General features: G+C 39.5%; 1 protein-coding gene across 4 annotated transcripts in view; it reads left to right on the forward strand.

The window, feature by feature from the left end:
- The window catches only part of MICU1 (mitochondrial calcium uptake 1), a gene marked incomplete at its 5' end in the record, with an annotated part of 98,174 nt that extends 80,477 nt beyond the window's left edge, over positions 1-17,697 (forward strand). For all 4 annotated transcript variants that reach the window (XM_084245376.1, XM_084245375.1, XM_084245378.1 and 1 more), the window contains 2 exons: positions 13,692-13,781; positions 17,313-17,697. In XM_084245376.1, the coding sequence (XP_084101502.1) occupies positions 13,692-13,781; positions 17,313-17,473 (251 nt within the window). In that variant the 3' untranslated portion in view covers positions 17,474-17,697. The remainder of the gene's footprint in view (positions 1-13,691; positions 13,782-17,312) is intronic.
- Between the last annotated feature and the right edge of the window lie 731 nt (positions 17,698-18,428).

Consider the following 18,428-nt stretch of genomic DNA (forward strand, 5'->3'; position numbering starts at 1 on the left):
TCTGGTGCAGCAGACCTCTCTTGTCTCACCCACTGCTCCCCTTAGCAGTGTATTTCAGTAGATATGCCTGTTCTGTTCCCCACTTTATCTCTGGTGAATCCTCTTACCACCTACATACCTCAGTTCTTCTATGCATAAATAAATAAATCTTTAAAAAAGAAAAAGAGGGAACATATTGTTTAAAGGCCCACATTAAAAAGCAGGAAAAGGGCCTTCCTGGTGGCGCAAGGGGTTAAGACGCAACCTATGAAGCAATCCGCAGCCTCTGCAGCAGGAGTTCGATCCCAGCCCCCCCAGGGAGCTACCACATGGCCCAGCAGACCCCTCCTGTCTCGTCCGCTGCTCCCCTCAACAGTGTATTTCAGTCAATCTGCCTCTTCTGTTCCCCACCCTATCTTGTGAATCCTCTCATCCCCCTCACCTCTGACCTGTACCCCAGTTCTTGCATGCATAAATAAATTTTAAAAAAATAAAAATAAAAAGCAGGAAAAATCCCAAATAACAAATTAATGCTACACTTAAAGCAATTTGAAAAAGAGGAACAAACACGGGTCATTTCAAAGAGGGCTTTTGGGACTCAAACCAGGAGCTCTTGACGCTGTGACCGAAAATTGACCCTCTCCACGGGATGCAGCGCGCACTTGCTAGTGCTGTGCCTCCCCGAGGAGAGACATGGTCTTGAAAAAAAAATAATAATAATTAAAAAAAAAAAAAAGAGGAACAAACAAGTTAGTTCCTCAAAGATTCTAAGTTAGTAAACAAACAGAAATAAAGAGTGGAAATAAACAAAATAGAGATCAAAAGGACTATACAAAAAGATCAGTGAAACAAAGAGTTGGTTTGCTCTTAAGTATTCCTCATCCTGACAGTTGAAATGTAGTGATTTTTGCTTGAGTCCTGTATAAATTTTTTGGCCACAGAATGATGGAATTTTACTACTGAGATGAATCTTGAAGAGAGGAATTAAAGTGCAGTGGTTCTGAAGTCATATTATCTGAATTTGAATCTTAGCTTCATTTGTTATTTGATTAGCCTTGGGAAACATCTGAATTTTACATCTATGTTTTTTAAATGAGGATAATATTCATAGGGTTATTGTAAGAATAAATCTACATAAAGCTTTTAACCTTGTATCAAGCATGCAGTGGATGCTTAATAAATGTCAGCTCTTTCCATTATGAAGTTGATGATATAAATCTGTTTCATTGTGGTTCCTCCATTTTACTTAGCCAGTAGCCTAGGTACCCTGCTGGGCACAGGGTTCTACCATCAAGAAGCTCACAGTTTAATGTGGGAGAAATATGATTATACAAGCTGTTCAAGTGTTGTGTGTTAAGTACTGATTAAACATTTCCTTGCCATATTGGGGCAAGGAAAAAGTAGGGTAGGAGTAAAGTCTGCTTTCTTCTCTTAGTCTTAGCTGTTCTTAGTCTCAGCTGTCTTCATTTTTTTTACCAAAAAGACCATCAGAAATTGGCACCTTTTAGAGGCCCTGGCACTATTTCTTCCTTGGCTATTTCAGAGTTCACAAACCTGTCTTTAGACACAAGTTAGCACAGAATTTCCCAAAAAGCATTGTGAAGAAAACAGTATAATGCAATATGTTAATGGATCTGTGGGTTAAAAAAAAAAAAAAGTTCAAGTTGGAAAGTGCCAAGTTATAAAATTTCTTCCTGCAGCACTATTCCTGCCAACTTTTTAATAAGCTAATGTGCATTATTAATCTCCAAGAGAGCAGTATAGTTCCCAAACTTGGTTTGTACCAAAACATCTTTTAGCAACTTACAGAGCTAATGTTCCTTAGAACAGTTTGAGAAGCCAGACAAGTAGCAACTGCAGATTTGCCATATTACAACATGATCCAACCCCTGCAGAGTAAAAATGCCAAGCTAAGGATATTTCTTTAGTCCATGTGAGAATGACAGCTCTAATCTTAGGCAAGAATGAAATGTCCTAGGTGAATTCCAATCATTTGTTAAAACAATATTTCCCCATGAAACACTGTATATTCTACTATAGATCATCTCTTTTGTTTAGCTCTTAAGAATTGATTGATTCTCTTGGTTTTTATACACAAACAGGGCATAAAACTAGATATATAACCTCTCAAGGGCTGTCTGAATGATTTACCTAGTCTGCTGAAGGAGGTAATGGAAAATTTAGCACAACTCTTTCCCTGATGACATCAAAGTTAGAATTATTTGAGTTGGAATTCTAGAATGAGCTCTGACTTGTTTAACTGTGTTATTTCTGCCAAGAGAGCAAAAGGAATCTAGGTATAGTAAAGGCCCATTGTAAAGCACCTCAAGGTATTATAGACTGATAAACTTGTAGTCCCCTGTGTCTTCCATTTACTTTGAACTACAATATAGAAAGATAATCACAAAATATAGTCCATAGTTTTTAGTACTCACACCCCAGCATAAACCTACTTACATTGAAGATCATTATTTATGATATCGTTGTCTTTAATTATTTATAGTCATTCTATATGTGCAATTTACCTGCCAAGCCAAAAGATTAAAAAATAAAATATGTGGCAATGCCTACAGGATGCTGTCTGCAACCTCAAGTACTTTTTCTGAACCACCAGTGATATCATCAAATGATCTCAGTTTTCCTTTATCTCCGGAATGACGTGAATGACATGGATAACCTCTAAAAACCTTTGTGGCTTTCAAATTATTTGAGTTTGATAATTTTGAATGAACAGAGGAATCTCTGTATTTTGGCATTTGGGTCCCTATTGGGCTGTTGGAGGAATCCAAAATTAGTGATGGGGTCACTTCTAGCATACAACAAACACTCCGATTCCAAATAATCATCTTTGACAAGTTGCTACACTGTAAAAATGTGTAAGCATAAATTTTGGTTTTAAATTCAAACCTGAGTGTTAATCCCTGCAACTCACTGGCTTTATCACTTTAAACGAATTACTTAAGTTCCCAAAGCCTCAATTTCCTGATCTGTAGAAATAATAGAATACTTGCTTCAGGGTTATTGTGAAAATTAAATGAGATAATACTATATTAATATTCTACACTGAAATTATACCCATACCCAGTTGTCTGTTCTGGTTTTCACCCTTAGGTACTGACTTTCCTGTTCCTACTTATTTTGTTAAGTGGATTGGAAACAACCATGTCAATATGGAAACCCACAAAAAGTTATTTTTTTAAAAGTCATCCTAGGATATGGTGAAGCTTGCTTTTTGTTCTCTTAGGAAATAATACCCACTTTTTTTAGTCACTTTTGAGATTCTTATTAGAAGATTTCAGCTTATGCTATTTATTACTTATTTATACTTATTAATGCACAGAATAGGAACTTTTAATTTCTCCTAAATTTCATCATGCATTCAAGAACTCTTGGGATCATTGCTTTCAGAAGTTGTTATCATTATTTAAGTTCTTTGCTCCTAAAAATATCTAGCCACTGTTGGTACCTCAAGTATCCTCAGCACTCACATTTTCTACTAGACTGTAAATTCTCAAGGATATGAACCATGTATTCCACATCGCTGTGTCCTTCTCAAAGCCTAAAACAAGTCCTTATTTATGGTAGATGTTCAGTTAATGTTAAATAAATGAGTGGGTTAATTCTAAGCATTGTCACATCTCAGAGGAATGGTGAAATGCTCTAACAAAAGCCTAGGAGCAGAGGGAGAATGATAGGACTGTAACACTATCCCATGCTACTAATTTCCTTGACACCATGGGCAAGTCACTATCTCTCTGACCCCCCAGGTTAGAATTCTCCACGGGTTCTTCCAGATTTGAAATTCTGTGTCTATAAATAAGTCAGTTTTTTACTGAACATAGAGTTTTGAGGGACATATTATAGCTTAACGTTATATCTAAATCTGTGTGGAAATGAACTGAACTTAAAATTATCAGATACATTTGAAATCAGAATAAGGTGGTTAAATTCCCAAAAGAAGGGTGACAGTTTTAATTTATTTTCTTGTTAGGAAATTTAAAACTTAATTAGACCTTGCCTAGTGCCTCTGTAAGATCTAATTTATGGAGCCTGGTACAGTAGTTGCAGAAGGATGATGGTTCTGTGAGATACAGCTAAAATGAGCACAGCTCTATATAAAGTATGATTTGAGGAAGCCCATATGGATTCCCCCAACCCTCAATAATTTCCTTTCTTAGTTTTCTTACTGCACAACAAATTACTACAAATTTAGCAACTTAAAATAACACCTATTTATAATCTCAATTTCTTTAAGTCAGTCTGGGCACAGAATAGCTGGGTTCTCTGCTTACAAGCTTAACAAGGCAAAATGAAGGTGTCAGCAGATTAGCATTCTTATCTGGTGTTCAGGGTCCCCTTCCAAGCTCTATTTAGATTCTTGGCCGAATTCAGTTTCCTTTAGTTGTAGGACTGAGGTCTTCTTTCTTGCCGGTTGTCAAACACTCAAGGAGAGGATATTATATACCAGATATATGCCTGGTGTCTATACCAGAGGGTGGGAATGTTGGGGACTTCCTCAGAATTCTGCCCACAATAGCCGTAATTCCAGAAACTCTCACGTTTAGATTTATTCTTTGAGGAATTCTGAAGATATGAACATTTTAACTGAGCTAAGCCATTTTATTTTAAAAACTAACAACATGGCAATCATAAAATGTTAGGGCTGAAAGGGATCTTATGAATCATTTTTTAAAAAACCCTTACTTCATTGTTTTTTCCTACTTCATTTACACATGAAGGAAAATCACTTGCTCAAATCACAGCCAGTGTGACACAAAAACAAGACCAGAGATTCAGGTTCACTGATTTCCATACTACTGTTCTCTTTAGAACCCTCTGCTGCTAGAAAGACCAAGAGATTTGTATAAGGGGACTCAGAGTTAGTATGTGAGGGCAAAAAAGGGGGACATTCACAGTAAGAATTATGGGCCAGTAGCCCCCAGCCAGCCATAGCATGAAAGGAGAAGATAGGAATGTTACAAAGATGTGAGGAGGGGCCTCCCTGGTGGCACAAGGAGTTAAGCGTCAGCACTATGAAGCTATCTGCAGCCACTGTACCACAAGTTAGAGCCACTCCCCCACCCCCCCAACCCCCCCTCGCCCCAGCCAAGGAGGTAACCCACATGGCTCAGCAGACCTCTCCTGTCTCGCCTGCTGCTCCCCTCAGCAGTGTATTTCAGTCAGTCTGCCTGTTCTGTTCCCCACTCTGTCTCTGGTGAATCCTCTCATCCCCTGTATCTCTGGCCTGTACCCCAGCTCTTATACACATAAATAAATTAATTAAAAAAAAAAAAGATGTGGAGAGGCGCTTATGGTAGATAACAGCTCCTATTTTGTGAATTTTTTAAGTTTGTGAGAGGGAAACCCCTACACTTCATCAGTGTATTTTTTTTCATCATTGCATTTTTGTAATAACATATATATATAAAGAGGAGTGTTGGCCAAGAGTCCATTCATTTAAGATAGTCATCAATTTTTAAAGTAAAATTATTCATGATGTAGGCATAGCAGCTCGAATTCTGAAATAAATATTTGCTTTATGAGGTACTCTTTCTGCAGAGACCTGATTTATCTTTTCAAGTGTTAAGTCACTTAGCAGTTCTAAAGATTGGTTCTGACCTAACTGCTTTGCTTTGAATGTACTATGAGTTCATAAAATTATAAAAGTGCCCCAAGGAGAAGAGTGCTGCTTTAGGGAGTCATGATTACCATTGAGAGAGAAAGGAGGGTGAGCATAAGATAAACCACCAAAACATCCACATAAATAGATAAACAAGGACAAAATCAACCAATGTTACATCCTGCTGAGAAAAGGATTAGAAAAGAATTAGACTAACTGAAGAAATTATTGCAAGCTCTGCTACTTTGGGGTGGGAGTTGGGGCGAAGCTTCAAGGTTTACTACCTTTAGAAGTCTCTGATGGTTTCATAAGACCGTTGTAAAGGTAGAGAATATTTAGTCTTTCCTATAATGTCAGCAAGCAAAGTTTAAATATATCAGTTGCTCTCACTTTAGCAATCAGAGATGCAGACTCTGTTGAAGCTGATAACTATAGACCACCAAAGAAGTTATTTTGTGAAAGGGGGAATAAAAGGAAGTGTCTCCTCAGAAGTGAGGTTATGGATTGGTGAAGAATAAAATTATACTTTTACCAATGAACTTAATGTAGTATGTATACATATTGATTCTTATAATACATTACTTCTGTAAAAAATAAACATTTCCCTTCTCTTTGTTGCACACTAATTGTATTAAAGTTCCTTTCCATTTAAAAAAAAAGTTAACAAATTGAGGTTAGACTAGATGAAGAACTGATTAAATAATGGTATATCCTATCAGTGGAACACTATACAACTATTAAAAAGGAACTGTTAATGTACTGGTATGGAATTATTTCTGAGATATGTTGATAAATGAGTAAAGCAAAAACATATTTAGCATACTACCATTTTGTGAGAAGAAGTGAGGAATATTTTACTTTATATCCATAAATATTTCCGGAGCTACTGGTTGCCCCAGGACAGCTAGGTGACTGGGGGATAGGTTGGCAGGGAGAGCCCTTTTATTCATATTTGAATTTTTATACCATTTAAGCTCTTTTATACCATTTGAATTTTTAAACAGATGAAAAATAACTTCTTAAAATTAAAAAAAAAAGGAAACATTAAAGTCCAGGAGGAAAAAGCAAGTTAATATAGTAAATTGGTCTCCAAATGAGACGTGACATTGTTACAAAGGGTCTCCTTGCAGGAGACCTAGCCCGCTATGAAATCTATCCTGGTGTTCTCATTCTCCCTACCCCACTCCCGCCCTGTACCTTCTGTTCTAGCTGTCTAATCAGGCATTAGCATCCCTTCCTGCTTTCAGCACATTATTCAAACTCATTCCTCCACCCCCATCCACATCACCCATTATCTTAGATTCACATGCGTGGAGCAGTCTGTCTCTTTAATCCTTTAGAATTCAGATCCAATGTGTACCTCCCACCAAATACAGATTGTTCCATTGCAGTCCGCATGTATTTATTAACATGTCTATATTTCTCAGTCTTAATGGTTTACATGGCTTCCCTACTAAATTGTGATCACCCTCTGGTATGTCAGCTGAAATCACTGATTGCCTAACAGTGCATGTAGAAATGCTTGCCCTTTCATATGTGGAAAGAATATGAAACCATCAACACAAAAATCCATATTTTCCATAGTGTTCATAACAGCATTATTTATAATAACTAGGACTTAGAAGCAGCCTAAATGTCCCATCGAAAGACGATTAGATTCGATCCAGAAGACATAGTAAATCCACACTATGTAGTCATTAGAAAGAATGAAATGCAGCCATGTTCAACAAAGTGGAGGGAGTTTGAGAGAATTGTGTAGTAAAGCAAGTCAGAACAAGAAAAACAAATACTGGACACTTACACAGTAGACAATTCAATAACGTAGAACACTTTCAGAATTCAGCGGACATCAATCAATACCGTGAGGGTGCTGAAGTAAAAAAAGGAGGGGGAAGGGAAAGGAACAAGGGGATGTAAGGGATGGTGTTAAGGAAAAAAATATATGGTAAAGTCATTTGACATGTTGAAAAAAATAGAATAAAATAGAAAGCAAACTCTGAAAGGAAAAAAAAGTTTTAGTCTATTGCCACGGGTCACAAAGCAGTAAAAGCACAGCATAAAAAAAGGAAAGAAAAAGAATGCTTGCCCTTTGTGGGCAATATGTGATGAGGATTTTTAATAAAGCTATATACAGTACAGGGTGATGACAGTAAATCTTACTATAAGTCAGTTTGTACTAGATCAAGCACATAAATCCACTAAAGCATTCATCTGGTATGATGTTCTAAAGTTCAGAACCCCCGACTATGTTTTTCTCTGTGGCTTCTCGGAGCATTTAGGCATGTACCAGGTTTAGGCACCAGAACCAACAATGTCAGGCAGCCTGAACACATAAAGGGAGTCAGCCTACCTTTGGCTCAGAAGCATCGTGCTTCTGAGCAAGGAATTGTTTTCATTTTTATTGTTAGTATACTGCATTCCTCTCAGCTCCTTAAATTGCTGATTCTCCTGAATGCAGTCCTTTTCCCTCTCCACCCACTCACACCTGAGAATCAGGTTGAAATATATTTATTAGTCAAGGGGCCTCCCTAGTGGCGCAAGGGGTTAAGCACAGCACTATGAAGCCGGCCGGCCAGGAAGCTGCACACATGGCACAGCAGACCTCTCCTGTCTCGCCTGCTGCTCCCCTCAGCAGTGTATTTCAGTCAGTCTGCCTGTTCTGTTCCCCACTCTGTCTCTGGTGAATCCTCTCACCTCTCGCACCTCTGCCCTGTACCCCATTCGCGTATGCATAAATAAATAAATAAATAAATCTTTAAAAAAAAAGAAATATATTAGTCAAAGTATCTTGGAAGAAGATAAAAAAGAAAAGACAGGTATTTTTTAAGAAAAAATCCTTCCCCATGGCCAACCTTTCCCCCAAAGCTATTTAGGGATGGATTTAAGAAACTAAGACATCTGTATCACAACCTTTCTAGGGCTGAAACAGAAATGTCTCCCCCACTTAACCTTGGCAGACAAGCCAGCTTTTGATTTTCTCCATTACAATCCTGCAAGGCAAGAATAATCACATGATCACACAGCTAGAGACTGTCGACCCAACTTGGTATATCACCTTTCCAAACACCTTTGCAAGAGGAAGAGACAGATTCAAACTGGGTCACCTTGTTCGTGACTATTTCTGTGTAGCTGAGGAAACTGGGGAAATGCAGCTTGGGCCACCTTTGTTTCATATGCTTTTCACTGGTTTAATAAACCTTTAAAGTTGTCCCCTGAAGGGCCTCCCCTTGTGGCGCAGCGGTTGAGCGCTGGGTTGCAAGGCTGCCCACAGCCTCTGCAGCGCCAGTTCAATCCCCAGCCACCGGCAAGGGTCCCACAAAAAAATAAAGTTGTCCCTGAAATTATCAGTATAAGTTCCAAGGGAGTGCTAACGTCTCCCACTGTTTAGGGCAGTAAGATCTGTGGTCTAACTATAATGCTCTCTGGGTCTCCCCCGTGGCGCAGCAGTTGAGCTCTGGGTTGCGAAGCTGCCCACAGCCTCTGCAGCGCCGGTTCGATCCCCGGCTGCTCTCCGGCCACCGGAGGAGGGTCCCACATGGCGCACAAACCTCTCCTGCCGCCCGCTGCTCCCCTCAGCAGTGTACTTCGGTCCTTCTGCCTGCTCTGCTCCCCACTCTGACTCTGGTGAATTCTCTCACCCTCCCGCGCTTCTGACTGTACCCAGTGCTTGTATAAATAAATAAATAAATAAATAAATAAATCTTTAAAAAAAAAGACAACTATAATGCTCTCTGCTCATACCCCAAACTATTCAGTTAACTACTCATCTCTCCCCACTAATATTGAGTATTCCACACCCCACTAATATTGAGTATTCCACAATTTAACTTTTTTTTTTTCCAACTAAGCTCTTTTATTTACAGTGACAGGCTCATGGGGGAACTAGTGTTATCCACATATGGGATCAAGTGGACCCAGTGCATATAGGGAAGGAACATTGGGGATGGCAGTCAGGAGACCTAGATTCTAGACTTAGCTCCACTACAGCTAGCTGTGTGGCCCAGGACAGGTTATTTAACTTCTCTGAATTTCACATTTCCTCTGAGGTCTCTTCCAGTTTTAAGATTTTCTGATTCTGGGCCTCCCCGGTGGCGCAGCGGTTGAGCGCTGGGTTGCGAGACTGCCCGCAGCCTCTGCGGCGCTGGTTTGATCCCCGGTTGCTCCCCGGCCACCAGAGGAGGGTCCCACATGGCGCGCAGACCTCTCCTGCCGCCCGCTGCTCCCCTCAGCAGTGTACCTTGGTCCTTCTGCCTGCTCTGCTCCCCGCTCTGGCTCTGGTGAATTCTCTCACCCTCCCGCTCTTCTGACTGTACCCAGTGCATGTATAAACAAAACAAACAAACAAACAAACAGATAAATAAATAAAACATGCCTCTATAAAAAAAAATAAAAAAAGATTTTCTGATTCCAAGTGGATATCTGAGCTTCTATCACTCCAGAACTCTCCTTATCTTCTGTTCAAATACTGTGGTAAATAGAGTTTATGCAACTTGCGACATCATAGTCACACAAACTCAGTATCTGATTCCTTCTACTGTTGAATTATCCATTTATGGGCTATGCTGCCAGAGAGTAATTTGAGGCCCTGGCACAGCACAGATTTTGCCTGGACTTTTCAAAAAACCAGATGGTACCATATTTCTCAATGCCAATTGAGCCCACTTGTACACATTCTTCCCTATTCCAATTTAGTAGAAATTCCAATTTCATGTCCATCTTCTGTTCAGGCAGCTGGACCAGATTCATACAAAAGGAATACATAAGCCTTGAAAACCTGGGTCTTCTCTAGGGTGATGTCATTGCCCTAGATTACACATCTTTCATGTTAAAAAAAAAAAATACAACTTCCTAACCTTCAATAGGGGAGGCTCAAATTCCAGGAACAACAACTGGTCTACATGGAGAAAAGTCAAAATGGGGGGCAGGGTAGATAGGGCCACGGGGGCAGTATTCTGCTTGCTATAATTATGATACTGTGATTCAGCAATGTGGAAGCAATATGAATGAGCCAGTTCTCAGACCAGCTGTCAAGCAGTTGGTTTGTAATCCACTGTCATCCCACTTGCCCCAAGCACTCCTAGATTGACAGCTCACCAACTATCAATAGTTAAATGTTTTCTTCCACTCCTATGATTCATACCCTGGGAACCTATCTGAGGATCTTGGACTTGAAAGAGCACCCCAGCGAGACTGTTTATCAGCTGGTAACATCCCAGTGATTTGAGAAACAATGACTTAGCAGCCCTGGTTTTTCTTCCTGTAGAGTCCTCTGTGTGAAATGGAACATAACTGTAATTGTTCTGTCCATTTGTAATGAGGCCATTCCTGCTAATGGCCTCCAGGGGTCCCTATTCAACAATCTCTTAAAAACCACTTTAAGAGCTTTTTTTAAAAATTGTGAAGAGCTTTCACTGACATCCTTAGATATTATATTAGTTCACGGTTTATCTAGAGGAAGGGCTTCTCTTTATGTGGAGAAGGATGGGCACTTAGAACATCAAGAGGAATTGTCAATAGGCACTTTGCCCTTAGAGAATGGAAGAACTGGGGTAAGAAAAAGGGCTTTGTTTTTAGTTATAACAGAAGTGTGGGGTTGATGTGAAATGCAGGAAAAGGAATAGTTAACAAAAATCATTCCTATTTATCTAGTACTGTAAACAGGTTTTGATCCACTTCTCAGGACATATTTCTATGGTCACAAAGGTCAGTCCAGGAGGCAATCACAGTTTGAGAGCATTCAGTTTCTTCTAATCAATTCTATTTTTGCTGCAGTCTTCTGAGGTGAAGTGAGTTTCCTTAGTAGATTTTCCTACTGAGAAGTGTAATAGCCATCCGTTATCACCTTATTTCTCTTAGCAATTACAGGTACACCTCAGAGGTTTTGTGAGTTCAGTTCTAGACTACTACAAATAAAGCAAATATTGTGATAAAGCAAGTCACATGAATTCTTTAAATTTCCCAGTGTATATATGAGTTAAATTTAACCCATCTGTAGTCTATTAAGTGTATAATAGCATTGTATCTTTTTTAAAAACCCAACATACATACCTTAGTTAAATGTGACACAGACATGAAGTAATTGTATCCATTTGTGAAAGATGCAATATCTGCAAAGTGCAAAAAAAACAAGGTATGCCTGTATTATTCTTGTTGTAAATCGGCCTTCTGATTTTTGTACCTTTCCTAGGGCAATTTAGTAGGAGGAATCAATTCTTCCTGAATCAACTGAGAAAATCAAGTGTCTGGACCTATGAGGCTAAGTTTCCAAAACCTAGAACTTCAACAACCTTATAAATTCCCCAGCTCTCCTTCCAGCAGCAGACATTTCATGACCATCCACCACAATAATCTCTTTTGCTCAAATCTTTTATTTCCAAGGAATGTTGATTCCTGCTTTATCCTAACTCATATCCTGGGGAAAAAGGTGGCATGAATGTTAATTCAGAGACTTTGAACTATAACGCATAGCTCAGCCTGTAGTAAATAAACCTTTCCTCTACCCTTTGTCACACAAGATCCTCAACTATTTCTCAGATTCTAGAAAACACCAATAAACTGTTCTTTATACTAATAAGTATCCTCTGTTATCTTGTGGTGCCCCTTCATCTGAATCTGTGAAAATTAAATCTAAAGAGATTAAGTGACTCTATCAGGGTCACTTAGCAAATTGGTTATGGAATCAGGATAAGAATTCCAGTCATGTGATTTCAGTTTTTCTACTGCTCCACCTTGTTTCTCTGCGTTGCTCTGGTATTTATATCTGCTGATATTGGGGCACTGAGATGACAGAGGTGAAGTGAAAAATCAAATACAGAAAAAATGACAAGAAAGAACTGAGGTTATAGGTGTGACATAAACAGAGAAGGCACTCTGAGTTCACATTGCTTCTAGATGAATCTAGTTTAATGTTTACAGAGAACAATTCATTGCTAACTAAAAATAGAAATTCTTTTCTTTCCTCTGAGTTTTACCTCACCTAAGAGAATGTCTATGAGCAGTATCATACATTACAGATGTAGCTAGATCAGATTTGAGGACAGTTGGGAGAGAGACCATAGAAATTGCTTAGCCCTTCCTGACCTGTTTTTCTTGAGAACCCAGTTCTCGAATGATTGCAGTAAATGCAGAGAAAGAGAAAAATGGCAGGAGAGAGATTTTTCTGCTGTGATAAGAAAAACAAAAAGACTGCACACTGAGCTAGTAAGATATGGGGACCTGCTGATCCTCTGGGGCACAACTGGAAAAAAAACAAGTGGCCTGTGAGAAATCTGTAGGAAGGAGGGGCAAGAAACTCATCTGTGTATGTTTATCTGTCAATCGGTAACTGACTCATGAAGCTTTAATGTACTCAGACAGGCCTCCTTGTTTCCTACCTCCCCTTCCTCTTATTGCCTGATTAATTCTTTGACATTTTATTATCATATTCTTTCCAGTGGGCGGAAATGCCAGGACTATTGTAATATCAGGCTTTCTTTATTTCTTTAAGGCACTCTTCTGGTAATGATTTATTAGAGAAGTCCCCACCACATACTCTACACAAAAGCCTATATATTATATAATATTTATTATGTATTATAATATATAATAATATTTTATTGTGCTAAACTCTATAATATTTTATTGTGCTAAAATATCTATAACATAAAATATGTTATTTATCTGTTTTTAAGTGTGCAAGTCAGTGGCTTTATTTATTTTCAGTGCTGTACAACCGTCACACTATTTCCAAACTTTTCCATCACTCTAAACAGAAAATCTATGTCCATTAACCACTAACCACCCCCACACACTCCTCCTCCTCCCACCCTGATAACCTCCAGTATACTTTCTGTCTCTATGAACTTGATATCAGTCATTCTTAATTAACTATAGCTACCTCCTAAAGTATAGCCACAGTTAAAAAAAAAAATAGAATGGAACCTGAAGTAGAAAAGGACTAAAAATTAAATTATCATTTTCTTAAATATGACTTAATACAATTTCTGAAATATGACTTAAATACAATTGAAAGCTTTTATTGTGACTGAGTAGTTTTATCTAGCCTTCCCAAAATGAAAGTCCTGTGCTAATTCAATATCTTTCTTTCTTTCAGTGACCATGCAGCAGGTGGCCAGGACAGTAGCTAAAGTGGAACTCTCAGACCACGTGTGTGATGTGGTGTTTGCGCTCTTTGACTGTGACGGTGAGTGGGACCCTCTGGAATCAGACAGGAAAGCAAAGTCTTACTTTTCTTGAGGTAGACATTGTTTATAATGGAGGCTTACAGACAGCTCCAGTGTACTAGCCTCTACCACTTCAGCTTACCCCTTTTCTGTATCAATAGCTCAACCCTCAGCATCACGACATGTAGAAGTATACTCCTGGGTCCTGGTCTGTGTTTTCCATTTCTTCTTGGAATTCCAGTTTGCCTGTAGGCCTAAAATAATTTATAACCATAAGGACCTTAAAAATGGAAACAAAAGTATTAAACTCAGCCTGCTGCTTTGAAAAAGCACTTGAATATTTGAATGTCTCAGAGCATGGTACTGATATTGCCACCTTCCAAGACACATTTTAATCACTCACATTCCTTGTTAGCATTCCAGCTCCACACAGTGATCTATTGTGTCTGTGATCACTGTAGTTTTGCCCATTTTAAGAGATCTTGGTTGTGCTCTGGCATTATTTCCCAGCTATGTTAACTGATACAATAATAATAATAATATCTAGTTGATGAATACTAATAATCATTGTTATTATTATCAATGAAGGCTCACATATTTTTATTCCTATTATACTATAAACCAGGCACTATGTTAAGCTGCTTGTTTATTCCTCTGATACAGAAATTATTATTAACCACATTTTCCACACAAGGAAATGAAACTCAGGGAGGTTAAGTAATTTTTCCAGGATCACAAAGGGAGTCGAAGATGACAAAACTAGGATTTGAACCAGGACTATGCTGACTTCCTCTGTATTAGTCTCAGAACCAGGATTCACTGTTCATCTTCCTCCAGGAACCAGCTGAAAATCTCTCATCTATATGAAACTGTCTATTTTGTTCTCAGAATAATTAATCAGTGTTTTTTTCATTCCTTAACTTAGTTAAATATGTCTGTGTTGCTAATTTACACTCTCTCTCCGTGTGTGTGATTTAACCTCCCAAATGGTGAGCTTTGTAAGGGTAGTTACAAGTCCTATTCACCTTTGGACCACCACCCTCCCCCGTGCACCCCCCCCCACCCTCACACAGAAGACCTTGGATAGTACTTTGCACATAACAGGTGTTCATTAACTTACTTGAGTTAAGTTGAATTTGAGTATTTAAATCTCCAGCCCACCCCTACAAACCAAGGTCTGAATCAAAAGAGACTTCAGATCTAGGACATAGAGATGGCCTTCATTCACAGATGGGGTGGGTTATTTTGAGTTTTTCCACGAAGCATTTATTTTTATAATTTTTGAAACTAGTATGCTACAGGGATCTGTGAAATAAAATTGGGAATAAAGGCAACCAGCTTCACAGTTCTCCTTTTCTCTAGGTAATCCTAAGAACTATTTGATTTTCCAGTCTTTTAGAAGGAGGATCTGTCACCTTTAGAAAATCATTTAACATCTTATTATTTTTTAATCTATAGAGAAAGGAAGTATATATTAAATGTAAAAGCCATTGTTATTTCTACCAATGCCGGATCTTAGGTCAGACTGCAAGGGACAGAGAATTCTGATTTTCAGGCGCAGTGGTTGAGCGCAGCGCTGTGACGCTGTCCGCAGCCTCTGCAGCGTGGGTTCGATTCCTGGCCGGTCGGGGAAGTTCCCACATAGCATGGCAGTCCTCTCCTGTCGTGCCTGCTGCTCCCCTCAGCTTTCAGTCTGTCTGCCTGTTCTGCTCCCCACTCTTCTCTGGTGACTCCTCTCACCCTCCCGTGCCTCTGGCCTTACCCCTGCTATTGTGTAAATAAAAAAATAAATCTTTTTTTAAAAAAAAAAGAATTCTGATTTTAAAACAGACTTGTTCATCACAGAATTTAGAGTTGTACTCAAGATCACACATGCACACGAACGACAGTCTGTTATATTCCCAGTTTGTAGGTAACAGAAGCTGTTCAGACTAGTCAGCTCTGGCCTTGCAGCAGCAGGAAACAACTCTCATAATAGTCTGAGTGAATGACCTTAGATTTTTCATCTTAAGCTTCTTTTTATACAAAATACTGAAAACCTTGAGACCTTTTTCATTCCTTTAATCACATTCTTAGTAAGCCATATGATTAACTGCTTTTCAGCTCAGCCAGTGTACCATTTTATGAACTTTTAAAACGTTAATAAACTTGTAACTACCCTTAAAAACTGAATGCTCTGTAGCCAGGGTTATCCAGAAACATCTTATTATCAGACCACAGGGTCCCCCTCATGCTGCCTTCCATACCCTTTCTCTCCCAAGGATAGCCACTTGCTTGACTTATAGTAACATAGGGTAGTTTTACAAGGGGGAGAAGGGGTTTGTTTGTTGGTTTGCTTGTTTGTTTGTTTGTTTTGATCTTGCTGTGGAAGATCTCTGGGGCTGCCCATTTTCTTTTTTTGCTAGAAAACATGGACTATTGGGTTTTTAAGTACTTTCCATAGAAGTTAATTATTCTTTTTCCATTCTCTGCCAAATCCTGTCATTAGTAGAGGTCTATGCACCCCCAGTAATAGCTACCATTTACTCCTGGGCATATGGTCAAAGGGTAACTATCCTCTACTGCTGGTGTGGTTACTTGAGAGATAACCTTTGGTTAAACCAGACCTTCTTCAATTTCTCTTCAAGATCCAAGAGTCTTGAAGAGGGAGGATGGGAAACCATGAGAAAATGGCCTTAATCTAGAGCCAGATTTTTTATTTTCGTTTTCTAACTGGCGCCATACTCCAGTTGTACTACTCTCCATCCATATATATCCTGCAAGAGAAGTATGTCTGAAATCGAACTTTAACTACATCTTGGTGTTTCACTACCTAAAAGAAAAGGCGCAAACCCTTATGGAGAATATAAGATCTTTGGGAATCTGTCTCCTGCTTACCTCCTTAGTTTACTTGCCATGATCCCATTTCTGTATGTCCAGCAACACCTAACCACTTGTAGTTCGCCCGTAGCTGTGCTGCTTCCTGCCTGTACCTTTGCTTATGCTACTACCACTGCCTGGAATGCCTCCCCCATCTTACATCCCTTTTTCTTGGCCAATTCCTGCTCATCCTTTAATATTCAACTTAAGTGTCACCTCCAGGAAGCCTTTACTGATATGTACTTGTACGACCCCCAGTGTGGGTTATGTGCCTGAATAGCATCCTCTGTTTATCCCACTATGGCACTACCACACTGTTGAAATAATGGACTTGTCTCTCCTCTCATCTGGGAAAATTCCAAAGGACCAAGTCTTATTTCTCTCTTTATTCTCAATACCTACTACAAGATCTGACATATACTACATTCTCATTCAACTTTCATCATACTCAACTAAACTGTCACTGATTTACAGTCAGAAACATCATGGAAAGAGAAAAGCAGTCCATTTTAAAACAAGAGAATTGAATTTGGCTGTGAAAGAGCTCTCTGGACTATGGAGCCCACATTGTAGGTGCAATGAAATGTTCTCATTGTCTTTGTTCCAAGATCTTCATTTATCCCTGTTTTTGTTTTTGTTTTTTCTTTTTCTTTTTTTTTTTTTTTTTTTTTTTTTTTTTTGTCCTCCTCTAGGCAATGGGGAGCTGAGCAATAAAGAATTTGTTTCCATCATGAAGCAACGACTAATGAGAGGCCTGGAGAAGCCCAAAGACATGGGCTTCACCCGCCTCATGCAAGCCATGTGGAAATGTGCACAGGAAACCGCCTGGGACTTTGCTTTGCCCAAACATTAACCCAGAACTGCAAGAGGGGCCGCCTTCTCAACCCCAAGCACCCTGCCCCTTGAGCAGAGACTTGGCACATCCTTTCCTGCTGCTACTTTGAAAAATAATGCTCACTTCCCCTGGGAATGGTCTCAGGCTCCCCCCAGTTTCCCTTCTCCACCCTTGCCCTGTTCCAGTGTTCTGCTAGGTTCTGATTCTGCCCATTGATTATCTCCATTGCATCTCAAAAATACGAACAATTCCTAAAAGCTGGCACCTGCAGCAGCATTTCACACTGAAGCACCCTGTGGATAAAGAATTCAGGGAACTATCCACAGACAAGCCAACCCTGGGAAACATCCAGTTCTCAACTCATTTTTGCTCTGGATTTATTAAGAACATTTCTTGCTTTTCCTGCTGCTGGTGTTTTCAAGCTACAAGTTGGGAAAACCTCTGGCAGGCAAGAGGAAGTCTGTGATGAATGATAATGAGAATGACCCAGGCACCCTGAGCTGGCAGGAAGCCTGGGCAAGAGGAAGGATGTGTGTCCTTCCCCAGGGTGGCTCTGAGTCTGGCTCTGGGAAAGTGATGTGCACAATGGAAACAGAACAAGATGGGAATTTAAAGCAGCTGCTCCATGGCTCTTTCTATTCATCTCTTACTCTCAGGCTCCCTCAGAAGATTCCATCTCAACTCTGTGCTTAATGAGCACCAGTGATTGAGTTTATGTTCCCTGCAAGTGCCACGTCCCCTCCAGGGGTGTGCCTCTGAAGCAGAGACCTGGCTCAGAGTCTTTCTGCCCTCTGCTTAAACACTTGTAAAATATCACTTTAATTATAACAGTTTGCAATAAACCCTCCCAAAGACTCTTGTCTCCTTTATTTTCAGATCCTCTGGGCCCTTTTCCTTTCACTTCTCCAGTGGGTTGTGGTCCTCCTAGCAGCAAATCTGTTTTCTTTTTACCAGAGTCTGGTTCTTCCCATTG

The sequence above is a fragment of the Talpa europaea genome, assembly GCF_964194135.1.
Source record: "Talpa europaea genome assembly, chromosome: 10".
Lineage (NCBI taxonomy): Eukaryota > Metazoa > Chordata > Mammalia > Eulipotyphla > Talpidae > Talpa > Talpa europaea.